Genomic DNA, 21,481 nt, shown 5'->3' with positions numbered 1-21,481 from the left:
AGTGAATGAAGTCCGCCCTGTAAAAAAGGGTTGTGACGTGTGTGTAGCTAAGTCGAACTCTTGGCCCTAGATGGCGCTACTGAAAAGCAAGAGACGCACCCTTGGCTTAAAATCACTGACTTCTAAAGTCTGTGGGCTTTATGACAAGTGCCATTAGAAACAAAAACAAAATTCCTTAAAAATAAATTCAGAAAATTGCTCTTTAGCTGGTAAAGTGAAAAAAAAAATCGAGCATTATTTATGGCTTATACATATGCATTTTACTAATACATGTACATATATACATCTTCTTTCAGATTTACACTGAAGTGCTGTCACAAAAAAATTAAACGAATGAGATTGACTTTCCACCAAAAAAAAAATTCTTATTATTTAACACTTGCATCTCGAAATTTTCTCCAAGCTTTATTTCATAGTTAATATTGAAAGTCCATAGTAAGACCTTAGCAACTGCTATTCAGCTGAGAATGTTATGAAGTTGACATCTTTTAGAGCGAAAATAGGGATCTCCGTCGTGTCATTCCATCTTACTCATCGATTGATTCAAGCAGGCCGACTTTTGGCACGTGTTTGACAGTGGATCTTGGCATTGGACCAAAACTGAATTTGCCATGATTGCCAGTCCCTAAAAAGTGAAGAAAGAAATTTCTGTTAAATCGTTTTGTGCTCATTTATAGTTCAATGACTTCATAATTGCCGTCCCTTTCGTGTAAAGTGTCTTTACTATTTTATTAACTTTTTTTAGGGCAGCTTTAATTTTTTCAGTAAAAAGTTAATTCGTAAAATATCAAATGAATATTGTCGTATTTTTACTACTATTATTAATAAATTACTTTCATTGTTATAATAATATTTAATGCAAGAGCCAAAATTTTGAAGAGGAAAGATTTGCATAAAGAAATTTTTTTAAAAAAATGTTCCAGATTTATTGTAAAATAATTTAAATTAACATGATTAAGGTATCCGACTAGGTTAAAAACCGGAATTTGGATAAAAATTCGCATTTTCGTTTATTATTATTATTTTGCATAAAGAAATAGGTACGTTTCTGTTTCCAATGATATATTTATTTTATCTTTGTTAGTTAGAAGCCAAGTCACAGCAAACTATTGATATGTAAAGCATGCTTATTTATAAGCATTTAAAAGCTTTAAATGCATTTTTGGAAGAACGAGTTTTTTCATAATTCTACTGTACAATTAGCGTCGTATCTCAAAACATAATCAAGATATCTTAATGAAATTTATAATTAATGCTCGTTATGTTATGCAGAATCTAATGAAGTATGAACTTGATGTTCAATACTTTAGAAGTGGTTTTATGATTCTTTAATGTAAATATTGTTGAAAAAGTTCCAAAATTTCATAGATGGATAGTAAATTCATATATTACACTACACACAAAAATTTTATTTTTGAATATATTTCATAAATAGTGGTTCATTACACTCTAACATGTAACATATGTAACGTTGCAAAAAAAAAAAAAAAAAAAAATGGAAAATTGTAACAATTTTTTTTTTCTGGAAATCTTAGTTTTTGAAAATAAATGCTGAAATTTACATCAAAATAGAGCTTTCCTTCAAACGTTGTGTACATATTTAAATAGTTTCACTTTCGTTCATCATTTTATCCTTATATTAATAGAGGCCGCGGTGGCCTGGTGGTAAGGTCTCGGCTTGTGAGCCATAGGGTTTCAGGTTCGAGACACAATTCCACCGAAGAACCGTCGTGTAAGGGGGTCTGTTGCACGTTAAATCCGTCATGCCAAACGTCCTCCCGCTGGTGTGGTGTGGCGTGGAGAAGGGGGTGCCAGCTCAGGTGTCGTCCTCGTCATCTGACCGCGGTTCAAAATTACGAGGTCCGTCCCAAAATAGCCCTAGTGTTGCTTTACAACAGGACGTTAATATAACTAAACTAAACTAAACCTTATATTAATAAAAAAAAAACATCAAATAAACGTTAAAAGAAATTTTTGAAAAATTCTCTCCAAACTTACTTGGATACCTTAACATTTAAATAAACGCATATACGCAATAATTTGTAATACTTATGAATACTTATAACTTCAAATTGAAATATGAATAGTTTTCGGTTATCCTTTGTTAATATCATACAGAAATATTATGGCTACAGATGGATGTTCTCGGATAATGAATAATCATCTTTTAACAAAAAATAAGAATTAAATATGGAAGGAATGTGATTACCAATGTCTGGTGAATAAATGATAACTTCATCCTTTAGTTACGTGTGCGTTTTCTCAGTTCAGCGTCGATATTGCTTGGTATCTATTTCTATTAAACAATGGGCTGCTCGTATTTTTGCCAATCAAAGCAAGTTTTATATCCTTACAAAACAAGCAGCAGGTGCCAGATGACAGACTTCTTTTAGCAAAAAAAAAAAAAAAAAAAATGATTGGTAGCGTCCTAATGATTTGAAGTTCAATATCAAAACATCATATTGTTGCTGTTGTTTTATTTTTTTAAATATTTTTTTTTAATTACAAGTTGTCATTTTTTTTTCACTTGCCCTTCAACTTCTCTAACCCTATATTAAGTATTGAAGGGCGATGTAGCACGCTCTGAACATGTGATCTTGCTATTATGAAACAGGAGACCTTAACACTAAAATCATTGATTAATGCCTCCTTCTATCAAGTTCATTTCTGTTCAAGGATGCTATAAACTATGACCCACGGGAAATGGTCAAACCCACACACATTCTTGAAAACACAACCAGGTTTTTGAACTGCCTCTGTAGGTGTGCTTATGCGGTTCTGAATGTATAGAAATTGACCTTCGAGAAGAGTGTTTTAATTTTCACCCATGGATCAAGTTTACAAGCGGACTTATATAAGCATTCGATATTGTAAAGAAACGAATACGTAATTTAAGGGTATAGGGGAAAAGTATAAATGTAGATGTTCTACAATAAATTGATTAATCGGTTATTATTCATGCTAACTGCGGCTATAATTAATAACTGATTAATATCGTGTGTGTGTGTGTGTGTGTGTGTGTGTGTGTGTGTGTGTGTGTGTGTGTGTGGTGATATCTAACATCCAAATAATTTTCTAAATTTAAACCATCGCATCGAATTTAAAACACTATTTTCATATACAAAGTGAAAAAAATAAAACATTAATTTACTCTATTTAAAAAAAAAATTTTTTTTAAGAAAAAATAAGCCGATTAGTAGTTGTTTTTCAGATAGCAGCCTTGAAAATAAGATGAAAATTCAAATAATTAATAACTGATTTAAATCATGTATTTTCGATGCTTGAAAGTATAGAAGAAAGTTTTTTTTTATATTAATTATTAAAAATGCAGAACGACTTTTATTGCAATCGTATCTGATTCAAACTTTTCAACAAGAGATGAAACATATTAATCGAATTAGTGCGTTACATAATCCATGTCATATAAACTAAAGCAAATTAATTAGATAAGTTGGATGCTAATGAGGCTCGAAAATCTGATTGATTAGTCCTTAGTATGTCAACACATGTCAGTAGTAATCCCTCCCCACTATTTTTGAAGTTCTGTTATCATTTCTCTTTTAAATAGGAATCGTGAAAATTAAAGGGGGAAATAAGGGTTAAGAGTAAAATATATATACTGAATCATCAAAATCTGATAAAAAATTTCAGAATGATATCATAGCTTTGTTCAGAATTTTTTTTATTAATTTCTAAAACGTATATAATTTTAAATATTTTGAAATTACTTCAATAAAATTCAGAGACGCCAATAGGTGTTCCTCATTTTATCTGTAATATAAAAACTTAATTCAAACTCTGGAGATTCGATTACTAGAATATATAATATATATATATATATATATATATATATATATATATATATATAATATAAAATGAAGTTTGCTGTCTCAAATTTCAAGTTACGTGAGAATATTGTTTAAGTCACGTGATATCATTCGACAGAGAAACATCATGTTCTCGCATGTCAATAAGAATTTTGCAATCTTCAACATTTAGAAGAGCAATGGTTTTTGACCATCTCAAAATCAATCGAGTCCTAAAATTTTTTCTCGAGGCCGGAATTTTTTCGAAAAACCAGTTTACACGTAAAGCAATCACGTGACTATCAGATTACGCATGTGTCGATATTTAGAAAACAATGGCTTTTTTTTCCATCTCAAAATCGTTCGAGTTCCAAAATTTTTTTTGCCGCCTAAAAATATATATATAACTTTTTATACTCCCCTCGCTGTATCACTTGCTTCTTCGGGAAATAAATTCTTGCGGCACTATCCATATTGGGCAGACAGGAGAATCGGGTACAAGACGATAAATCGCCAATCGGTACCTCAAAATCGATAAATCGCCAGTTTTCTGCCCGTGCATTTTGGGTTTCAAAAACATCATGTTCTCACATAATAAAAAGTACATAGGCTTGCGCATCTGGAAGGGATGAAGATTTGATTAAATTTCTTTAGGAATTTAATTTAACACTATTATTCTAAAGCATTAAAAGAAAATTGTAAAAACTATTGTATAAAACTATATTTTATTAAACCAAACTTATTCTGGTTTATGGCAAATAACACCAATTAAAAACTGGAAAAACTGATTTATTTAATTTTAATCAAATTGGTTACATACGATGAAATACTTATAATATAATGTACGTGAGAGTTTCCCCCTTAAAGATTTTTCCGATTATTTTTATTTCTGTAAAAACATGAATTTGAAAATATCCTTATTTGTTGTCGTGTTGTGACTTATGGCATTTTACAAGCCCGCTAACAGTTATCTGTCAGCGAATCATTATTTGTTTTTAAAATAAGATGCAATATTAAAGTTAATAAAATTGGCAACGTAATGCTTAGTTTAGTCTAAGAAATTTAGATGCAACTGATTCTTTACTTATGTTTGCTGATGTAAACATAGCAGAGCCAGCTATGTAAATAGTGCATTGATTAAGTAACATGAAAATTCAATATTTGCTTTCTGTTGCTTCGGTTTTGAAAAAAAGTGTTTGTGAAAATTGAAAATACTATAGCTTGTAACAGTTTTCAAAGCCGTTTCTATTTTCTATTTTACTTTTAAAAGAGGATACTATTTTAAATATAAGGACGTCTGGTATGTTTAAACTTATATGTATATTTATACTTAATAAGCAATAGATATCCGTATATGCAAGTTTGTTGACGCATATGGGGAAAAAAGAAATCAATCGGCAAGTTTGTTAACTTGCATAAAAGGGGAAAAAAATCAATCGGCAAGTTTGTTGACTTGTATATATGGGTAAAAAATCAATCGGCAAGTTTGTTGACTTGCATAAAAGGGGGAAAAAAATATCAATCGGCAAGTTTGTTGACTTGCATAAAAGGGAAAAAAAAAAAAAAATATCAATCGGCAAGTTTATTGACTTGTATATATGGGGGGGGGGGAATCAATCGGCAAGTTTGACGACTTGCACTAACAATAATAATAATCAGTGTATGTATTAGAATACGCGCATATTTTTTCTTTTTAAATAAGAGGTTGAAGTTCTTTTAAACAATATTTTAGAATTAAGAGCTACTGATAATCGAGAATTTACTGTACTTAAAATGTAACAAGGATCGCGTATCATAACAATTCTTGAAGACTGCATGGTGCCAATGCCATATACGGAAGAATAAAAATATATTTAATATGAACACTCTACAGACTCTCATTTTGCACATAAATAAAAGCATTTATTAAAAATAACTTAATATATTTTTAATGTAAAAAATTATATTTGTATAAAATATTGTAATAGAAAATCTAGTCATTATCTTAACAACTCTTATAATTTCTCAATAAATTGAAACTCGTAGCAAACGAATTTTAAAAATTGCAAAAACCGATTTATCGTCTAATTTAACTACGATTTTTAAAGAATTAATTAAATTAAATTTGCGGGTTGTAATTCGAAAGCACATAAAATTATTTAAAATATATTTAACATTTTGTCGGTAAAGAATAGCAGAACTAAAGAATATCACTTTTGTGTATTAAAACGTAGTTTTTTTAATCATAACTAAAAAAATTATTTACTTTTTTATTATTACAAAACCGTTTCTAAAACCTTTCTCATTCTTAAAAGCAATTTGTTATCAAAATTTTAAAGAAAATCTGTGTAACAGTTTAAATTAAATCAGCATATTGTTTCATTATGTTTATAAAAATATTATTTCTTCAACATATATTCTCTCCAATTTTTTATAAGATAAAAAATAAAAATTAGAATTTTTATTTCTGCTAATTTAGAAATTTATATCAATTGTCTTAAAAATTATTTTTCTATTCTGTAATTATCGAATGCATGGTGAGCTGACAGAGCTGAGATACTGATTAGCTCTATGGGTGAGCTGAAGAAGCAGATAATTGTTGCATTTTGTGTTTATATTATTTTTTTCTTACTTTAAAATTCTGATTCATATATGCATTTGAAGGTTAGAAAAGATTATATGCCAATGAAAAAGGTATAATTAATGATAATAAGGTTAATTTTAAATAGATCGTTGTGACATATTTAGACAGGTTTTTAACCTCACCTTTCAGGGTATCAGTTAGCAAATTAAAAAAAAAAAGATTAATAGAAATTGAAGATGAGGATGATTATGTAACAACAGGTGGTTGGTTTAAGTTTCTCCTTACCATAGCACAAGCTGGACTGATAAAAAATATTATGTTCGACTGTTACATGGGCCCGGCAGCTGCTTCGTCCAAATAAGGTCACGTAATCCATCCGGGTCATTCATAAACTACAATGAATCATCGTCAGTGTTGAATAATTTGGAAGTTATTTTGACAGTTAGAAACAGATGCATTTCATGATAAATGATGCATTTCTTATTTAGAGAACAATCCAAGACGAAGAAAACATGAAGAAAAGCTACAAATTGAGCAAAATTTCTCTGAATTGCTGTAATCAGTGTTTCTTTAGCCACGGAAATGCTGTTTACAAATTATTTATTTCTTGTAATGATGCGTGTGTTGCCAACTCAGTAAAAATTTCATGAAAAAAGAGATATTATTGTACTGATTTGGGATTTGACATGCCTGGAATTTTTGTTTTTGTTTCATAGTAAAATTTTAGAGAAGCATTCCATATTTTTAACATTAATGGAAGAAAGCTAGGAGTTTCATAATGAAAATATTTTAAGAACATTTAATCTGATATCTTTTTATCATCGGTGAATGAAGACAGTTACAAAAAGACCAGAAATACTGTGGTGTAAAAGACATTCGAAATAGAATTATATTATTTTATCTAGAATTATTCTATCATAATTTAATATGTGTGTGTGAATGTACGTGTTATGCCACGCAAAATTCATAATTAACTGTTACTCCTGAGTATGCTAATTATTTCTCGCAAACGATTTTGATTTGTACAATGAAAACTCATTTTTATTGTTATGGGTACTAATCTGAGTGTGCTGATTAGAGATTTGCCAGATAGGTGAATGTATTGTTACAAGCTTAAGCATTGTTGTGATGCTATAGGCTGTTTATCGTTCTTGCTTTTAATCGCATTTATTATCTTATTTTGAGCTGATTTTTAACGATGCATATCCTAACTTTATAACTTTAAATTAGCAACATGTTTTTGAAGATTTTCTCATCAATTAAAAGTTACCACGGCTGTTTTAGCATCTGCATTAATGATTAATGAACATGAATTGGGAAATTTTCTTGTCAACTAGGATAAATTTAATATTTTTAATGTAAAACACATATTTAATGTGATAATTGTATCATTATTTGCTACATAATAATATCTTAAAACTCTTAATATGATTCTTTTTAGAGCAATAGAATCGAACACTAAAACTATTCAAACTCGGACGTTTTGACTCTAAATTTGAAATTGGTTTTTATTATTTTAAATGTATGTCTCTGACTTAGGTATGTAAATTGTTACAAGTACTATATTTGGTATTTCAAAATTTTATAAATAAGCGAAAATGTTAATTTTTGAATATATATCTTTGTTTGTGCTCTTTCTTCTTTTCAGGAAGATAAGCGTGCGTGTGCGTTCAATTTTTTAACTAAAATTATTCGAAGGAAAACAATCAAGGTTTATTAAATAAAAGTTTAAGGGAATGAATTCAAAATTTTCTGACTCAATTCTGTTTCAAAACTTCTAATTTCCTTTCTAAATAAAACGAATCAGAATAAGAAAAATTGTTAAAACATTTTTCTTTCTCTCTCTGAGGAGGTTAAAACAAAAGCCGTTTGTAAATCAGACGATAATTTTCTACGCAGATCTGCCAGCCGTAAAATATGAAAATATCTTTATCTTTTATTGTTTTTCTAGGCGTTTTGGGTCGTTTTCGATCCGGTTCAGCGGTTAACGACGAAGAAGAGGTAAACTTGAAGAGTCCAGTGGAAGATGGAGGCAAAATTCAGAAAGTTCTGGCCGAACAGGAAGATGGCAACAAGCTCAAGAGGGAAGTCGGCCTTTTCAGTGCCGTCCTGCTCATTGTTGGCTGCATGATAGGTACACTCTTTTAAACTTCCTTTAAAATCAAAGAATTGAAAAAAGCAACCTTTTTGCAGAGGTAGTAACATCTTTCGTGGTAAATTCATTTTAAAATAACATACGTATGTTCGTAGAGCTTATTTTTGAAAACATTCTATAATTATCATATTTTTATAACATTCTATAATTATCATATTTTTATGACTTTTGTTTGTCTAATATTCTACAAGAATATTTATTTTAAATCCATGTTCTTTCAGAATAAATATTTTTCTCAAAAAAAACTATTTTAACAAAGAAGCTTTAGGAGTTAAAGATTATTTCAATATATTATGCTCTAATGCTAAAAAAAATTCTGGTTTTAATATTATTGCTGGACCTCACACAAAAAGAGAATATTTTTAAATCATTTTGTCAAAATTCTTTTACGTAAAGGAATTTTTCATTTGTATTAGTGGCTGATTTCTAAATAGTTAAATTTTTAAATAAACCAATAATTATCGTGGTGGGCCGTTGGACTGAAGGAATGGGGTTGGGTGTAAATAGATCAATTGAAAAATGTTTATAGCTGTCAAATAACTTTTTAATAAATATTAGTTTTGGGATTATTAAATATTAGGATTGCACTTATTTCACGTATTATTAAAATCATTAATTGAAGTATAAGTAATTTTTATTATATATTACAATATTAATTATTCATTAAATAATTATTTTATATTTAACTAAACAAGGTTTGTAAAAGCTCATTTTTTTTAAAGTTTCAAATAGCGTATAACCTTGTTTCTTGATAATCTTTCATAATAATTAAATGCTTATATTTGTAAACAAGAAAATCATTAACTAATAATTATAGTGAAGTTTTCAAAAATTATATTACTTCAGTAATTTTTTACACAATTTATATATATGAAAAAGTAAATATAAGCATTTCACAAAATTAGTAAAATAAATTATTATCATTTTGACTAAGTTAAAAATGCATCGCAAAATATCTAATTCCGCCATTGACCAGTATTTTATGAATTGGTATTGCAAGCATTGTTAAAAAGCTTTATTAAAAGCCCTGATTTCTTTTTTTATTTTAGGTTCTGGCATTTTTATATCACCCAAAGGTGTTCTTCGGTTTTCCGGTTCAGTGGCAGCTAGTTTATTAGTATGGACGTTATGCGGCGTTGTTGCCTTAATGGGTAAGTGATAAAACAGTTAATGTTCATGTTTGCAGATTATTATTTTTTTTTTTATGTTGAGGATAACGTCTACTAACGATTGAAATATGAAACGTACATACTTGTGACTGAGATTGCTATTTTTACTACACAGATTTTAAAGCAGAATATATTCATGTTAGGTTTTATATTTCCCCCTTCAAACAGTGTAATTTATCTGATCAATTTATTTGTTTTTTGGTGGACATTTGTAACAATGGTTTTAAAGTTGTTTTTATGCCGATTGAACTATATGATCCTCTTTGAATTAAATTATTCGATAGTAAAACGCTATGATAATTTTTCTCCTGGCACATTTTATATTAACTGTCCATTGTTTCGATAGGGTACGCGAATTCAAAGGTCCCAATCCCCTGATCATTTACAGAATGTTGAAAAAAGTGGATTTGCAACATAGAACTTGGATATTATAAGTAAATAAAAGGATCGATTAATAAATACATCAATAGATTGTACACCAAAAAAATTAAGGGAAAAACTAATTAATAATTGAATACAATAGAATTTATAGCTTACTAATTACTATCAGCAATTTCAATTCACGACGGAAGAGCTCAAAATGAGAAAAGGAGTGATGGATGCTAAAGTTCATTCATTTAGTTCTATCCGTGGACTACCTAAGGATGAATGGTCTCTGTCCTGGGGAGTTTCCATTTTTTTCACGTGCTTCGTGTCTTGTTTAATATTTAATAATGTTAACTGAGATACCATCGATGGCCAGATACAGATTAAAGGCTTTTTAGGGGGTAAAAACCTCATTCGTTTTCAATTAAATTATATCTAATACATCAACTAATACAAAATATGATAATACTTTATCTAATATATTATTGAATCCAAAAATATTAGGTTTATAGAAATTAGTTGACCGTCCTGCTTCGCAACGTTATGAACATGTGTTATGTTTTTAATTATATATATTTCATCCTTAACCATTACTGCATTTTATCCCATGTAATGGTGCACATGCCACTTAAGAATGCCCGCTTTCTCCTATGCTAACGATATCAGCAAATATTTTCCTTTTCTCTTCACACCCTCATGTGAGTGCCAAGCACAGACCACCGGCATGTCATCATAAGTATCTTTATTGAAGAAGCGATATCCGTAGTTGGAATCGTAATCTATGAGTATTAGCAATCAGTCTCTGCCTAAGTACTAGAACCGATACACGGTACACCGTTTCATTCTGATGTAACCACACAAGGCAACTCCGCCCCGCCTAATTAAAGGTATGCGGATTAAATTTGAATGACCGCAACAGTATTGGCGGTAACTAAGGTTGAATCCTAAGGGCCATCACCGGCCACGGTACAACCCTTCGCGTGGGAAGCACGCCCCGTCATCGGTAGAATGTAGCCGACCCCGACCTTTTCTGTACCCACTCAGGTGGCGAGAACCAACCACCATGCCGGAAGTTTCTCATTCATGTAAAAAGGAACGGTCCTGGTATATCGGGTGCAGTCAAACCTATACATTTTATAGCAAAATCTGATATCAATACCAACCTTAATGTGCACAAGGCGAGCTAACACCCAGCTTACTATATCGAAAGGACCGTACACTTCACGTTTCAAGCTAGTACCAATTATGCATCAGCTGTTATGAAATGGTTGCTATGATATAATAACGGACTTCTGCATTACAAACTATTATTACTAGTCAATACTTCTTTTTTCAAACTGAATTATGCTAATAAAATTTATTATATTTCTTTTCAGGTGCCTTATGTTACGCAGAGCTTGGCACAGCAATTCCCGTATCTGGTGCCGAATATTCCTATTTTCTTCGTATTTATGGTCCGAAAGGACGATTCGGGCCCATTCCAGCCTTTTTATACTTGTGGATGTGTTCACTCATCATCAAAACATCAGCCGTGGCCATCATGTTACTGACATTTGCTGAATATATCGTCGAACCCATGTTCCCGGCTTGCGCAGCTCCTGGTGCAATCAAGAAACTGGTTGCTCTCATCGGCATTTGTAAGTATAATGAACTTTGTGAGACCTTGGATATTGACCACGTGGTGATATCAAGTGGTTGTGGAAGTTTGAAAGAAATATTGTTAAAATGTGCATATTCAATGACGGGATTTCAAATTAGGTAGCTTTGAGCTAAGACGGGGGGAGGGAGGGGGGCATAAACCGATCGATTATTATGGATTCCGCATTACTAAATGAATTAATTTATGAAAAATCCAATTTTTAAGAATTATTAAATATTTGGATAATATTTAATCGTGAAAAAGGATTCGATTCCTGTCTGCTTCATTATTTTCACTTTGTTATTACAATATTTCTGAACAGCGAGCTTTAATTAACGTTGGGTACAGCATTTGAATAACATTGGGTACCAGCGTAGATATCATGCAGTCATGAGCATAATATATAATAACATATACATTTTGACGAAGTCATTAAAATAAAAATAAATACAAAAATTATATATATAAGTTTTGATACCTCACCTCGCTGTTTCGCGTTCATTCCAATTTTCTACTCTGTTTCTTCGGTCGATAACTTCTTACGACCCTACCCTTTATTGGCCAGACAGGAGAATCGGGTACATGGCAGACATTCACGCCAAATTGTAATTTTTTGTTAGCGATAAGTCGCCAAATGCGACAATCTTCTTTATCATTTCCTAATTATCATAAAAGCGGAAAATTGATGTCTCGAAAGTGATATATTGATAATTTTCTGTCTGTGCATTTTGAGACTTCTGTTCGCACATTTCTAGCTTTATGCTTTCATAAAGCGATAGTTCAAAAACTCTTTGCACGAAGTTGGTGAAATTTAGTATAAATCTTTATACCAAATTTTTAAATTTTTGTCTGATTTGAACGAAATCTATCCAGAGAAAAATTTTCTGTCCGAGTACAAGTGACCACATTAACAACAATACATTAAGAGCTAGATAGATAGAATTTGATGCACAGGTTTAGCATTTAAATTGTAGATTCCTCTCAAATTTTGAATCAAACCGGTCTAAGAGGTTGACCGTCTGTCGGTCTGTAGAATCACATACATGTAAATATAACTCAAAAATAAATAAAATAAATGACTAAATGCCTGAAATAAATGATATTTAGTATGTAATCTTATGACCACAATTGTAATTCTGTAACAAATTTTGGTCTCTGCTAGGGGGCTGGTTTCGGAACCCAATTGTTTCAAGTTCGAGACCCGATTCCACCGAAGAACCGTCATGTAAGCGAGTCTGGGGCAGGTTAAATCCGTCTTGGCCAAATGCCCTCCCGCTGGTATTGCCCTCGTCATCTGACCGAGGTTCAAAATTACGAGGTCCGTCCCAAAATAGCCATAGTTTTGCTTTAAAACGGGACGTTAATATAACTAAACAAAACTAAACTTGGTTCACTAGGTTGAAGAAAAGACATCTAAAATTCATATCCAGTTATACGGTTCTTATGAAATAATCGCATGCTATTGATTAATCGCCACGCCCATACTCTAATAGGCTTTTTTGCATTTATTGTTCACCTACGGCATGTGGTAAGAGAGAGATATTCATAAGCTCTGTAATGTCCTGATCTAGACTGATCAAATAACGAAGCAGAATTTCCAGACAGTTCTTTATTTTACAACCCTATATATGCAAAGAACAACTTGTTCTAATATTGGTTAAATAAATAGTTATTTACATCTGTTATAGAAGCTACAACAGTCAAATTCGAAGGTTTTTCTTGGAACTCAGTTCTCCATCCTGTCAACACGACAACTCCAGTGGTAGTTTCTCAGTCCGAACTCTTGGGCGTAGTCCAACCATCCTCTGCAATTCGTTTCTTTTCTCCTCTAAAAAAAAATCTCCGCGCATTATTTCGGCGACAATCTCCGCCTCTTAATTTACATTGGTCATTTGAGCTCTCCCTCGGCAAATTGGGGTTCAGCCATATGCTCTCTCAGCGGCACCAGTGGGTCGTGGGAAGATCTTTTCACAGAGAAGCATCTAGGATCCGGATGTTTGGACACCCCTTTCTTTTTGAAGGTACTATCAATACCTCTGGGACGAGGAATTCCATATGTGGTCTTTCATGTAGTCGTTAATGAACAGATGCGAGACCACCCAGGTGAAAAGATCAACCATCTGGCTATCTCGAGGGGTTTAGTAAGTAACAGCGACGACACTGCTGGCTGTAAATGTCTTATCAGTACTGAGAAACGGGGAATGTTACAGCACCGATATACATAATATAATACCGGTATACATTATACTGGTACATATATATCGCTGTATTGATACAAGAGTACCGATTTTCTTGACTGTATAATGAAACACACGATTCTGATGGGTGATACTCCGATAATAAAAATTTGAGAACGGTCTTGTATCAAATTCACAATTTTATGTGGGTAAAGAGGATAAGAAATTTATTTGGTAATATGAGAAAACATTTCTGGATTACCAGCCCCGTTGGTTCAATGTTATGATTATGATACAATATTCCTTTTTACAGCTGTTAAACAACGGCATCCTCTTTTTTTGTTGAATTAATTTTGACATATCTTTGAAATGTTTCTTAAAAGCGCTTTTTTATTGATTACAACAACTTAATTCGCGACAGACATCGGGAAAAAAAAAACTTTTTATGTGAGCCGATAAATTATTATCCAGATTAAACGATATGATTATATCGGAAACGAAATACTTTTGAAATGACTGATTTATTTATTTATCAAAACGTTTTACGGCGCTATTTATCGGTCTGAGATGGGAGTTGAGATTTACTGGGCAGACGTCATGATGATAAGTCCTCATCACGGTGTATAAGCTCCGGATGAGGAAATACACATGAATTCACCAATTATCTGTCCGGTGACAGACACGTAATGTTATAGTCGTTTTCGTAAACAATTTCTGGTGAAATTTATTTAAAAAACTTGATCTTGGATAAGATAAATGGGAAGTACGATTGCGATAATAACGACTTACGTTGAGCAGAAATGTTTTATATAGTAAACTAAATCAGATATTTATAGCGTGTGTGGTCATATTTTTAAGGAATGGATGATGATAGTACAGATCTTAACCGATATTCTGATAGGGGAGTAACTTATTGCGAAATGCATCATTATGAAGGATGATTCATTTATACTAAATTCGGACAAAACTCTGGTTGTAACTATGTTTAAATTACTAATATTAATCGTTTATTATACTATAGATTTCAAAAACGATTTGATTTATCCTATGTTTTTGTTCATAATTAAAAAGAATTCCTCTTGGCATGCTGAAAGACAAAAGTAGATTCTTTTACATCTAAATCATTATCTGGCAACATAAATTGTTGATATTATAAATAGTCAAAATTACTTCTTGAAAATCACTTTTCAGCTCCTAACTTAAAAAAATATTGCAGATATCGAAAAGCTTCAAACAAAAGTTGCTCGTCTTAATGATGCGCTAATTTGGCTAACTGGATTTATTTTTCTTCTTCAATATTAAAAGTTTAGCAAAATGAATTTCAACACCCCACACACCATTTCCACTCCCTTTTAGCTAGATGGGCCATTTACGAACTCGCCCGAGATTTTGAAATGTAAAAGTCTCGAACGAGCCAATTAAAAACCAAACAAAATTACCCTAGTTATGCAGTTCACAAGATAACATGGGCAAACCGTTATATACATACATACACTATATAACTTCTGAATGAAGGGTGGTTTTGGTTCCTAGGGATCATGATCGATAAAGAACTGCTGCATTTTTCTCGAAATTTTGTCATGAGAAACATTTTAATAAGAAAATATATTCTTCCTATAGAAATTTACGTTAAAAATTCGAACGTATATTACTATTTAGGAGTAATGCGTTTTTTCGTATCTCTCGATATCTAAATTTTTATTTCTCAGTTTCCTATATAGAATTAAAAAATGTAGCCTGTTTGAAACTATGACCTAACATATGGTTGAATATTTCAATATAATTTTTTTATAATAATGATTTCCTGGTGAACTTACTCTTTAAAAATAAAAGAAATTTTTAAAGAACTTTAAAAGATTGTAATTTTCGACGATTATAGCTCGGTAAAATAAATAAAGCAGTTAAACCAATAGTGCCATATCCTTATCCGATGTTTTAATTCCATCATCTTTGACAGGCATAGTGACTTCTTGAATTTATGAAACTTTACATCAGGACATTGTCTATACTGAAGATTTTTTTAATGTTATATTTCACATTGTCTATTAAAACATTTCACTTTGACTTTCTATTTACGCACTATTCTTCTTATGTATTGGAAATAGGTATCATAGGATTGGAAAAAAATAACCGATTCCATCATGAAATACCTTATAATTTTTTTTATAAATGTATAAAAATACTCTCTTGAATTATACCTTCTTTTTTTATGGCATCTTGAAAAGACTATTGAAAAAATATATAATATATCCTGCCACAATCTAGTTTGACAGAAGATATGGATATTTTTTTAAATAATAGAATTATACAGCGATGCTTGGCAAACTGACGATTCGTTTGATTATTATTATATTATGTTTATTATCATGCTTGTCTGTAGACATTAGTTAAACTGTAAATTAGTATTTCATTATATTTCGTGAAGATCTGCAATTGCAATTGTCCAGGCTTGTGAATCAAGACTTCTTGAACAGTTTTCAATTGACACCGAAGTTAGGGCTTTAAAAATATTCTGACTCTATTCACTATCTTTGAACAGAAAATTGTTTCATGCTTTTCCCTAACCTTAAGCGCATATTTAAATCGGAAAACAAAACAGAAAACTACTATATAAGAATAAATAGAAGGATAATTACTGCATTCATTTGGAAAGTTTTAGTGATACTGTTATGTTTGGGACAGGTTCATGGTTTGAATGGATTTTAATTAAGGCAACAGAAACAGAAATTTGTTTACAAATATTAAAATTAATCAAAGACAATATAATCTTCAGTAAACTACAATTGCAACGCATACATCTGATTCATAATGGAGGAAACAAACTCAAGACGAATGCTACGCGGCAAATGGGTTTAGATTCTCAGTCAGGTCCAGCCGTTTCGTCATGATGGGGAAAAAAAAAAAAAAAAAAAAAAAAAATTTAACCAAGCTTACTCAATGGAAGTAACAATAGCATCTTTTCCATCGGCTACTTCAACAAGCCTTTTATATATTCTCAGAGCACTCCCGAATTTTTTTAAAGAAAGTAGATCTTTCAAAACGTAAAATTGTCAATTTCTGAACTAAAAAGAAACCAAGAAACCAAAATACTTTCAATTTACAGAATTTGTAACAGAATAGAATATTATTATATAAGAATAAATAGAAAATTATTGCATTCATTTACGAAATTTCAGCGATATATTTCAAGTTAAATTAAATTTTTGAGTTTTTTTTATTACTAACATTTTTAATCCAACGGTATTGTTCGCTATCAGTATTTTCATAACCTTAAACTCAAAAATGATAAATGTGTAAATTCTCCAAAAATCTCGGTATCATATTATATTTCAAAATGCAAATTTTAGGATACTTGGATCTCTATATGTTTAAATTCTGTTTTTGACTACAGTAAATGACATTCAAAGAACATAAAAAATATCTATTGTGGAAATAGTTTAGTAGAGTTATTATAAATTTTAACTTTTTGCACACTTTTAATAACTATATATACAAGGTAACCGAGAAATGATCAGATAACAAAATTATATTAAAAAAAAATCAAAGTTATATAGTATAGAAACAAAATGTTTTTAATTACTTACACTAGAAATGCTAAAGTTAATAAACCTTAGTGTGAAAAGTTTTGTATTGCGCTTATTATAACCAAACGATACTCATTTTTACGCTATACATTTGCTACAGTTGAAGGGTTATAAATTGAACAGCAGCTGCGTTACGATGTTTTAATCTCTTCAAACTACTCCATAACATTTGATGCACACAATCTTCCATTAATTTTACATTAAAAAAAACCCTAAGGAAGTTAATTTTGAAAATGGAATGATACGACTGCGAAATGAAATTTTCTCATTAAATCCTCATCAAGCCATGAATAGCGCCATCTATCGAATTCTTAGAAAAACAACTCTGTGAAATATATCTACGAGACATTTTTATAACATGTCGCATCGAAGAAACTCCATTATTCTGATTATTCTTCTATATAATATTATAATACATCCAAGATTTCTCAGAATGTTCTGTATAGGATGAGATTTTAAGGTTATTTCAAATGAAATATTCTTTTAGCTTGTTGAAATAAAAATGTCGTCTGCACCATTCTGTCAGAGCTTCTTTAGCAACGAAACTGACAAGTGCTGATTACTTTTTCGCCATATCTGATCCTCTTTGAAAGGGTCGGCATACTTGAAAGGAAAAAAATAGTATGGAATGTTTGTTTTTTTTGCTTCTTCAAGCGCCATTTCGTCACACTTTTTTTCCAGTTATGTCAAGAGGATTAATTGGTGCTTAAGGCATCGCTAACAGAAGCTACTGTTCACACCATGAGACACCGTTTTTATAAACAATTTCCTCTTCAAACTCAATAATATTTGGGTCTTGAAAGGATTATGGTTCACTTAAAAACAGACTTTTCTCAACTTTTTCTAAGCGACGAAAATCGAAGAATTGAAAGATCTTTTTGTATGTTCATATATGAGTTGAAATAAAATTTTCAAAGTCGAAATAAATAAAATAGTTTTTATAAATATTTTTTATTTCTGTTTAGTTATCTAAAAATCATAAGTAAATTTCATTTTATTATTATTATTATTATTATTAAAAAGTCAAATAGCTCGAAAGTTGTGTGTCAATATTGAAAAAAAAATTCTTATTTTGATGATGTGTATATTTATTTTTATCGAAGATACTATAAAATTCTAATATGATTAAAATTGTCATTTTATTCTTTATTTTCAATGACAAAATTTTCTTAAGGATCTAATTTGATAGTTAATATAAGTATGCTGAAATCTTAAGGAAAACCACTGACAATATATTAAAAATAGAATGAACGAAACGATGAAATAAATTTACTATATAAATTGCTTCAAAATAGCACCACAATAGTTCTCCCCAATTACATTTGAAATGTCGAGAAAAATAGGAAAGAATTTTATGAGTAGTTTTCATGAACTAAAAATTATTAAAAATTAAAACTTAGCCCTTTAAAATTCCGTTTTTCTCTAGTCACGGTATATTAAATATTTTTAAGATTGAAATTGGTTTAAGAAAATTGATTCTTTTAGTTTATTAGATAAATTTAATTTAATTTGATTAATTAATTTAGTTAATTAATAAAAATAATAAGTCAAACTATTTCATTTTGTGTGAGATAAGGAACTGTAGCCTCTAAATTTCTGTCTTAATTGAAAAATTTGTCAGAATGTTATGCTAATCTACTGAACTTCATACAAAGAGTGATGACTTCCATACTTCCCATGGCCTTAGAAAGGGTTAATATCACTGTCCAATTTTAAGTAAATGAAAATGTGGGAGATAACAAATAATTACGTACTATTTGCAAAATGGACAATTGTTTAATTTTCATAATATTATTTATATATCGTCAGCTAATTTTAGATTATTTAATAGGTTCGAACATTATAATTGTTATTAGTCAAATATAAAACAGATAATCTTCAAAAATAAAATTCTTTGATATTATGAAAATGCGATTGAAAGTATTCATATACAATTAAAATATTTAAGAATGTATTCTAAAAAAAAAAAAAAAGAATGATTATTTTTAACAGTTCATGTTTTTAAAAATTATGCCATAATTATCTCATTATTGAGGTATAATCGAAATTCTTGTTTTTAAAACCCCTTCTAATTAATTATCTATGTATAGAATTTTTAAGATAATTCCGTGAAAAGTTTGTAAACCGACCAATCGAGCTTCAAGAGGAGCATGGGAAATATTGAAAATTTCATCCTGAGAATTCATATAGCATTTAGACTAAAGAAATTTTTTCGTAAAGATTCTTGAAAAATTTAATAAAATGTATGTCATTTTTGTAATTGGAAGAATATTTTAACTATATCTGTGCTGCGTATATATATTTGCGTTTTTGTTTTAATCAGCCGCCTCTGGCGACAGCTGTTCGCCCACGATATTAATAGCGCCAATCTATAATTAGATCGTCCCAATCTTTTTATCACATCAAGTGAAAGAACTGTTTCAATTTATACTTGCACAATAAATGCAGCTTTCATGCGATGTTCCAAAATTAGTTGGTAAATATGAGTGACAAAATGGGTGAATAATTGAAGATAGGAGGAGCTGTTTCAAAGTTTAATTTTGCGAGATTTCTCGAAAATGGAGACCTCGATGGAACCGACAACCCTTGATGGGATATCTTAGTCAGCCATCTAACTCTCCGACCCGCCACGAAGGTACACGGATTTAAACCATAAAAACTGAATGACCGGACTGCCGCAACAGCAATATTGGCGGGAACTGTGGTATAGTCCTAAGGGCCGTCACCTGCCACAGTACAACCCTCCCCGAAGGAAGTACGTCCCGTCATCGATCGGAGGAGTCGGATCCCCCACCTATTAGTGTACCCTCCAGGGTGGCGAGATCCAGTCACTATGCCGGAAGCATCTCATCCTCATTTCGAGGTGCCCCCGGGGATTGATGAGATATCTAAGGATCATAAACTTTCATGTGAAATAAAAGTTGGCGAAATCGGACCAATGTGGATTTGGGTGGGGGGCTGATTCTTTCCTTTTGCAAATTATTTTATTAGTATATAAATAGTAGTAATAGTATTATTTAGTAGTATTAATATATAATTAGTATTTATTAGTATTAATATATAATTAGTATTTATTAGTATTAATATATAATTAGTATTATTTATTAGTAATAGTATTAGTATGTAAGTATTATTTATTATTAGTAGTATTAGTATATTTTATTAGTATTATTTTGCCGTTTATTTATTTAGTATATAAATGCTAATATAAAAATCAATGTTTCAAAAAATTTTCACATTATTTTAATTGCAGCTAATAATTGGTTTTATAAAAATATGCCTTTTATTATATACGAAATTTGAATTCAGCTCGATTCTCTACTTACCAATCCCATCTTAAAATCCACTAATTATCATAAGAAGCAATTGCTAGAAGAATAACAACGATGCATTCAAATTCAAAATATTTTTTAAGGTCATTACCTTGAATGATCATTGAAAAAAAAAACTGTAATGGAAAAACTCATAATCAAGACAAATGATAGAATTACATACCTTTTTTAATAAATGATCTCTCGAGATGAAATTCAAGGGGGGGGGGGGTGAAGAAATAATTGAATAAATGGTCTTTACGAAATGAAAGATTATCAAGGTTATCAATGTCTGCCCTTGAAAAATAGATACTTTTTACTTCTAATTTATTCCTTAAATATATTCAGGCAAATGCCTTATGTAATACGTATGTATCTTATGTAATGAATTATATATTGAGTATTTTTCAAAAAAAAATATTTATTATCTACGAGGCCTACTTTTTTTCAAGGTCTAATCGATTATAAAAAGGAAAGACAGTAAGAGGGAAAAAAATGAATTTATTACCGAAAGTTATGTAAAAACAGGATTACTTTTCGACATAACCGCCCTGATCCTGCCATTTTAATTACAACAGACAAGGTTTTCTTTTCTCTTTCCAAAAAACGCTGCCGCCAGCGATGTAAGATAAGCCTTAACGCTCCTTTGAAGCTTTCAAATAGTTAGGATTTTATTATTTTGGAATCCTAACCAGTTTTTAATTCAAGGAA

At 30.6% G+C, this 21,481-nt stretch overlaps 1 protein-coding gene across 1 annotated transcript in view; it reads left to right on the top strand.

Moving 5' to 3' along the window:
* Positions 1–21,481, top strand: part of LOC129964060 (b(0,+)-type amino acid transporter 1-like) — an 88,345-nt gene that overhangs the window by 37,247 nt on the left and 29,617 nt on the right. The window contains exons 2-4 of the mRNA XM_056078733.1: positions 8,321–8,503; positions 9,574–9,675; positions 11,436–11,696. Of these exons, the coding sequence (XP_055934708.1) occupies positions 8,321–8,503; positions 9,574–9,675; positions 11,436–11,696 (546 nt within the window). The remainder of the gene's footprint in view (positions 1–8,320; positions 8,504–9,573; positions 9,676–11,435; positions 11,697–21,481) is intronic.

The sequence above is a fragment of the Argiope bruennichi genome, chromosome 3 (assembly GCF_947563725.1).
Source record: "Argiope bruennichi chromosome 3, qqArgBrue1.1, whole genome shotgun sequence".
Classification (NCBI taxonomy): Eukaryota; Metazoa; Arthropoda; class Arachnida; order Araneae; family Araneidae; genus Argiope; species Argiope bruennichi.
The sequence above is the reverse complement of the archived record's forward strand: the minus strand, read 5'-3'. Positions and strand labels throughout refer to the sequence as shown.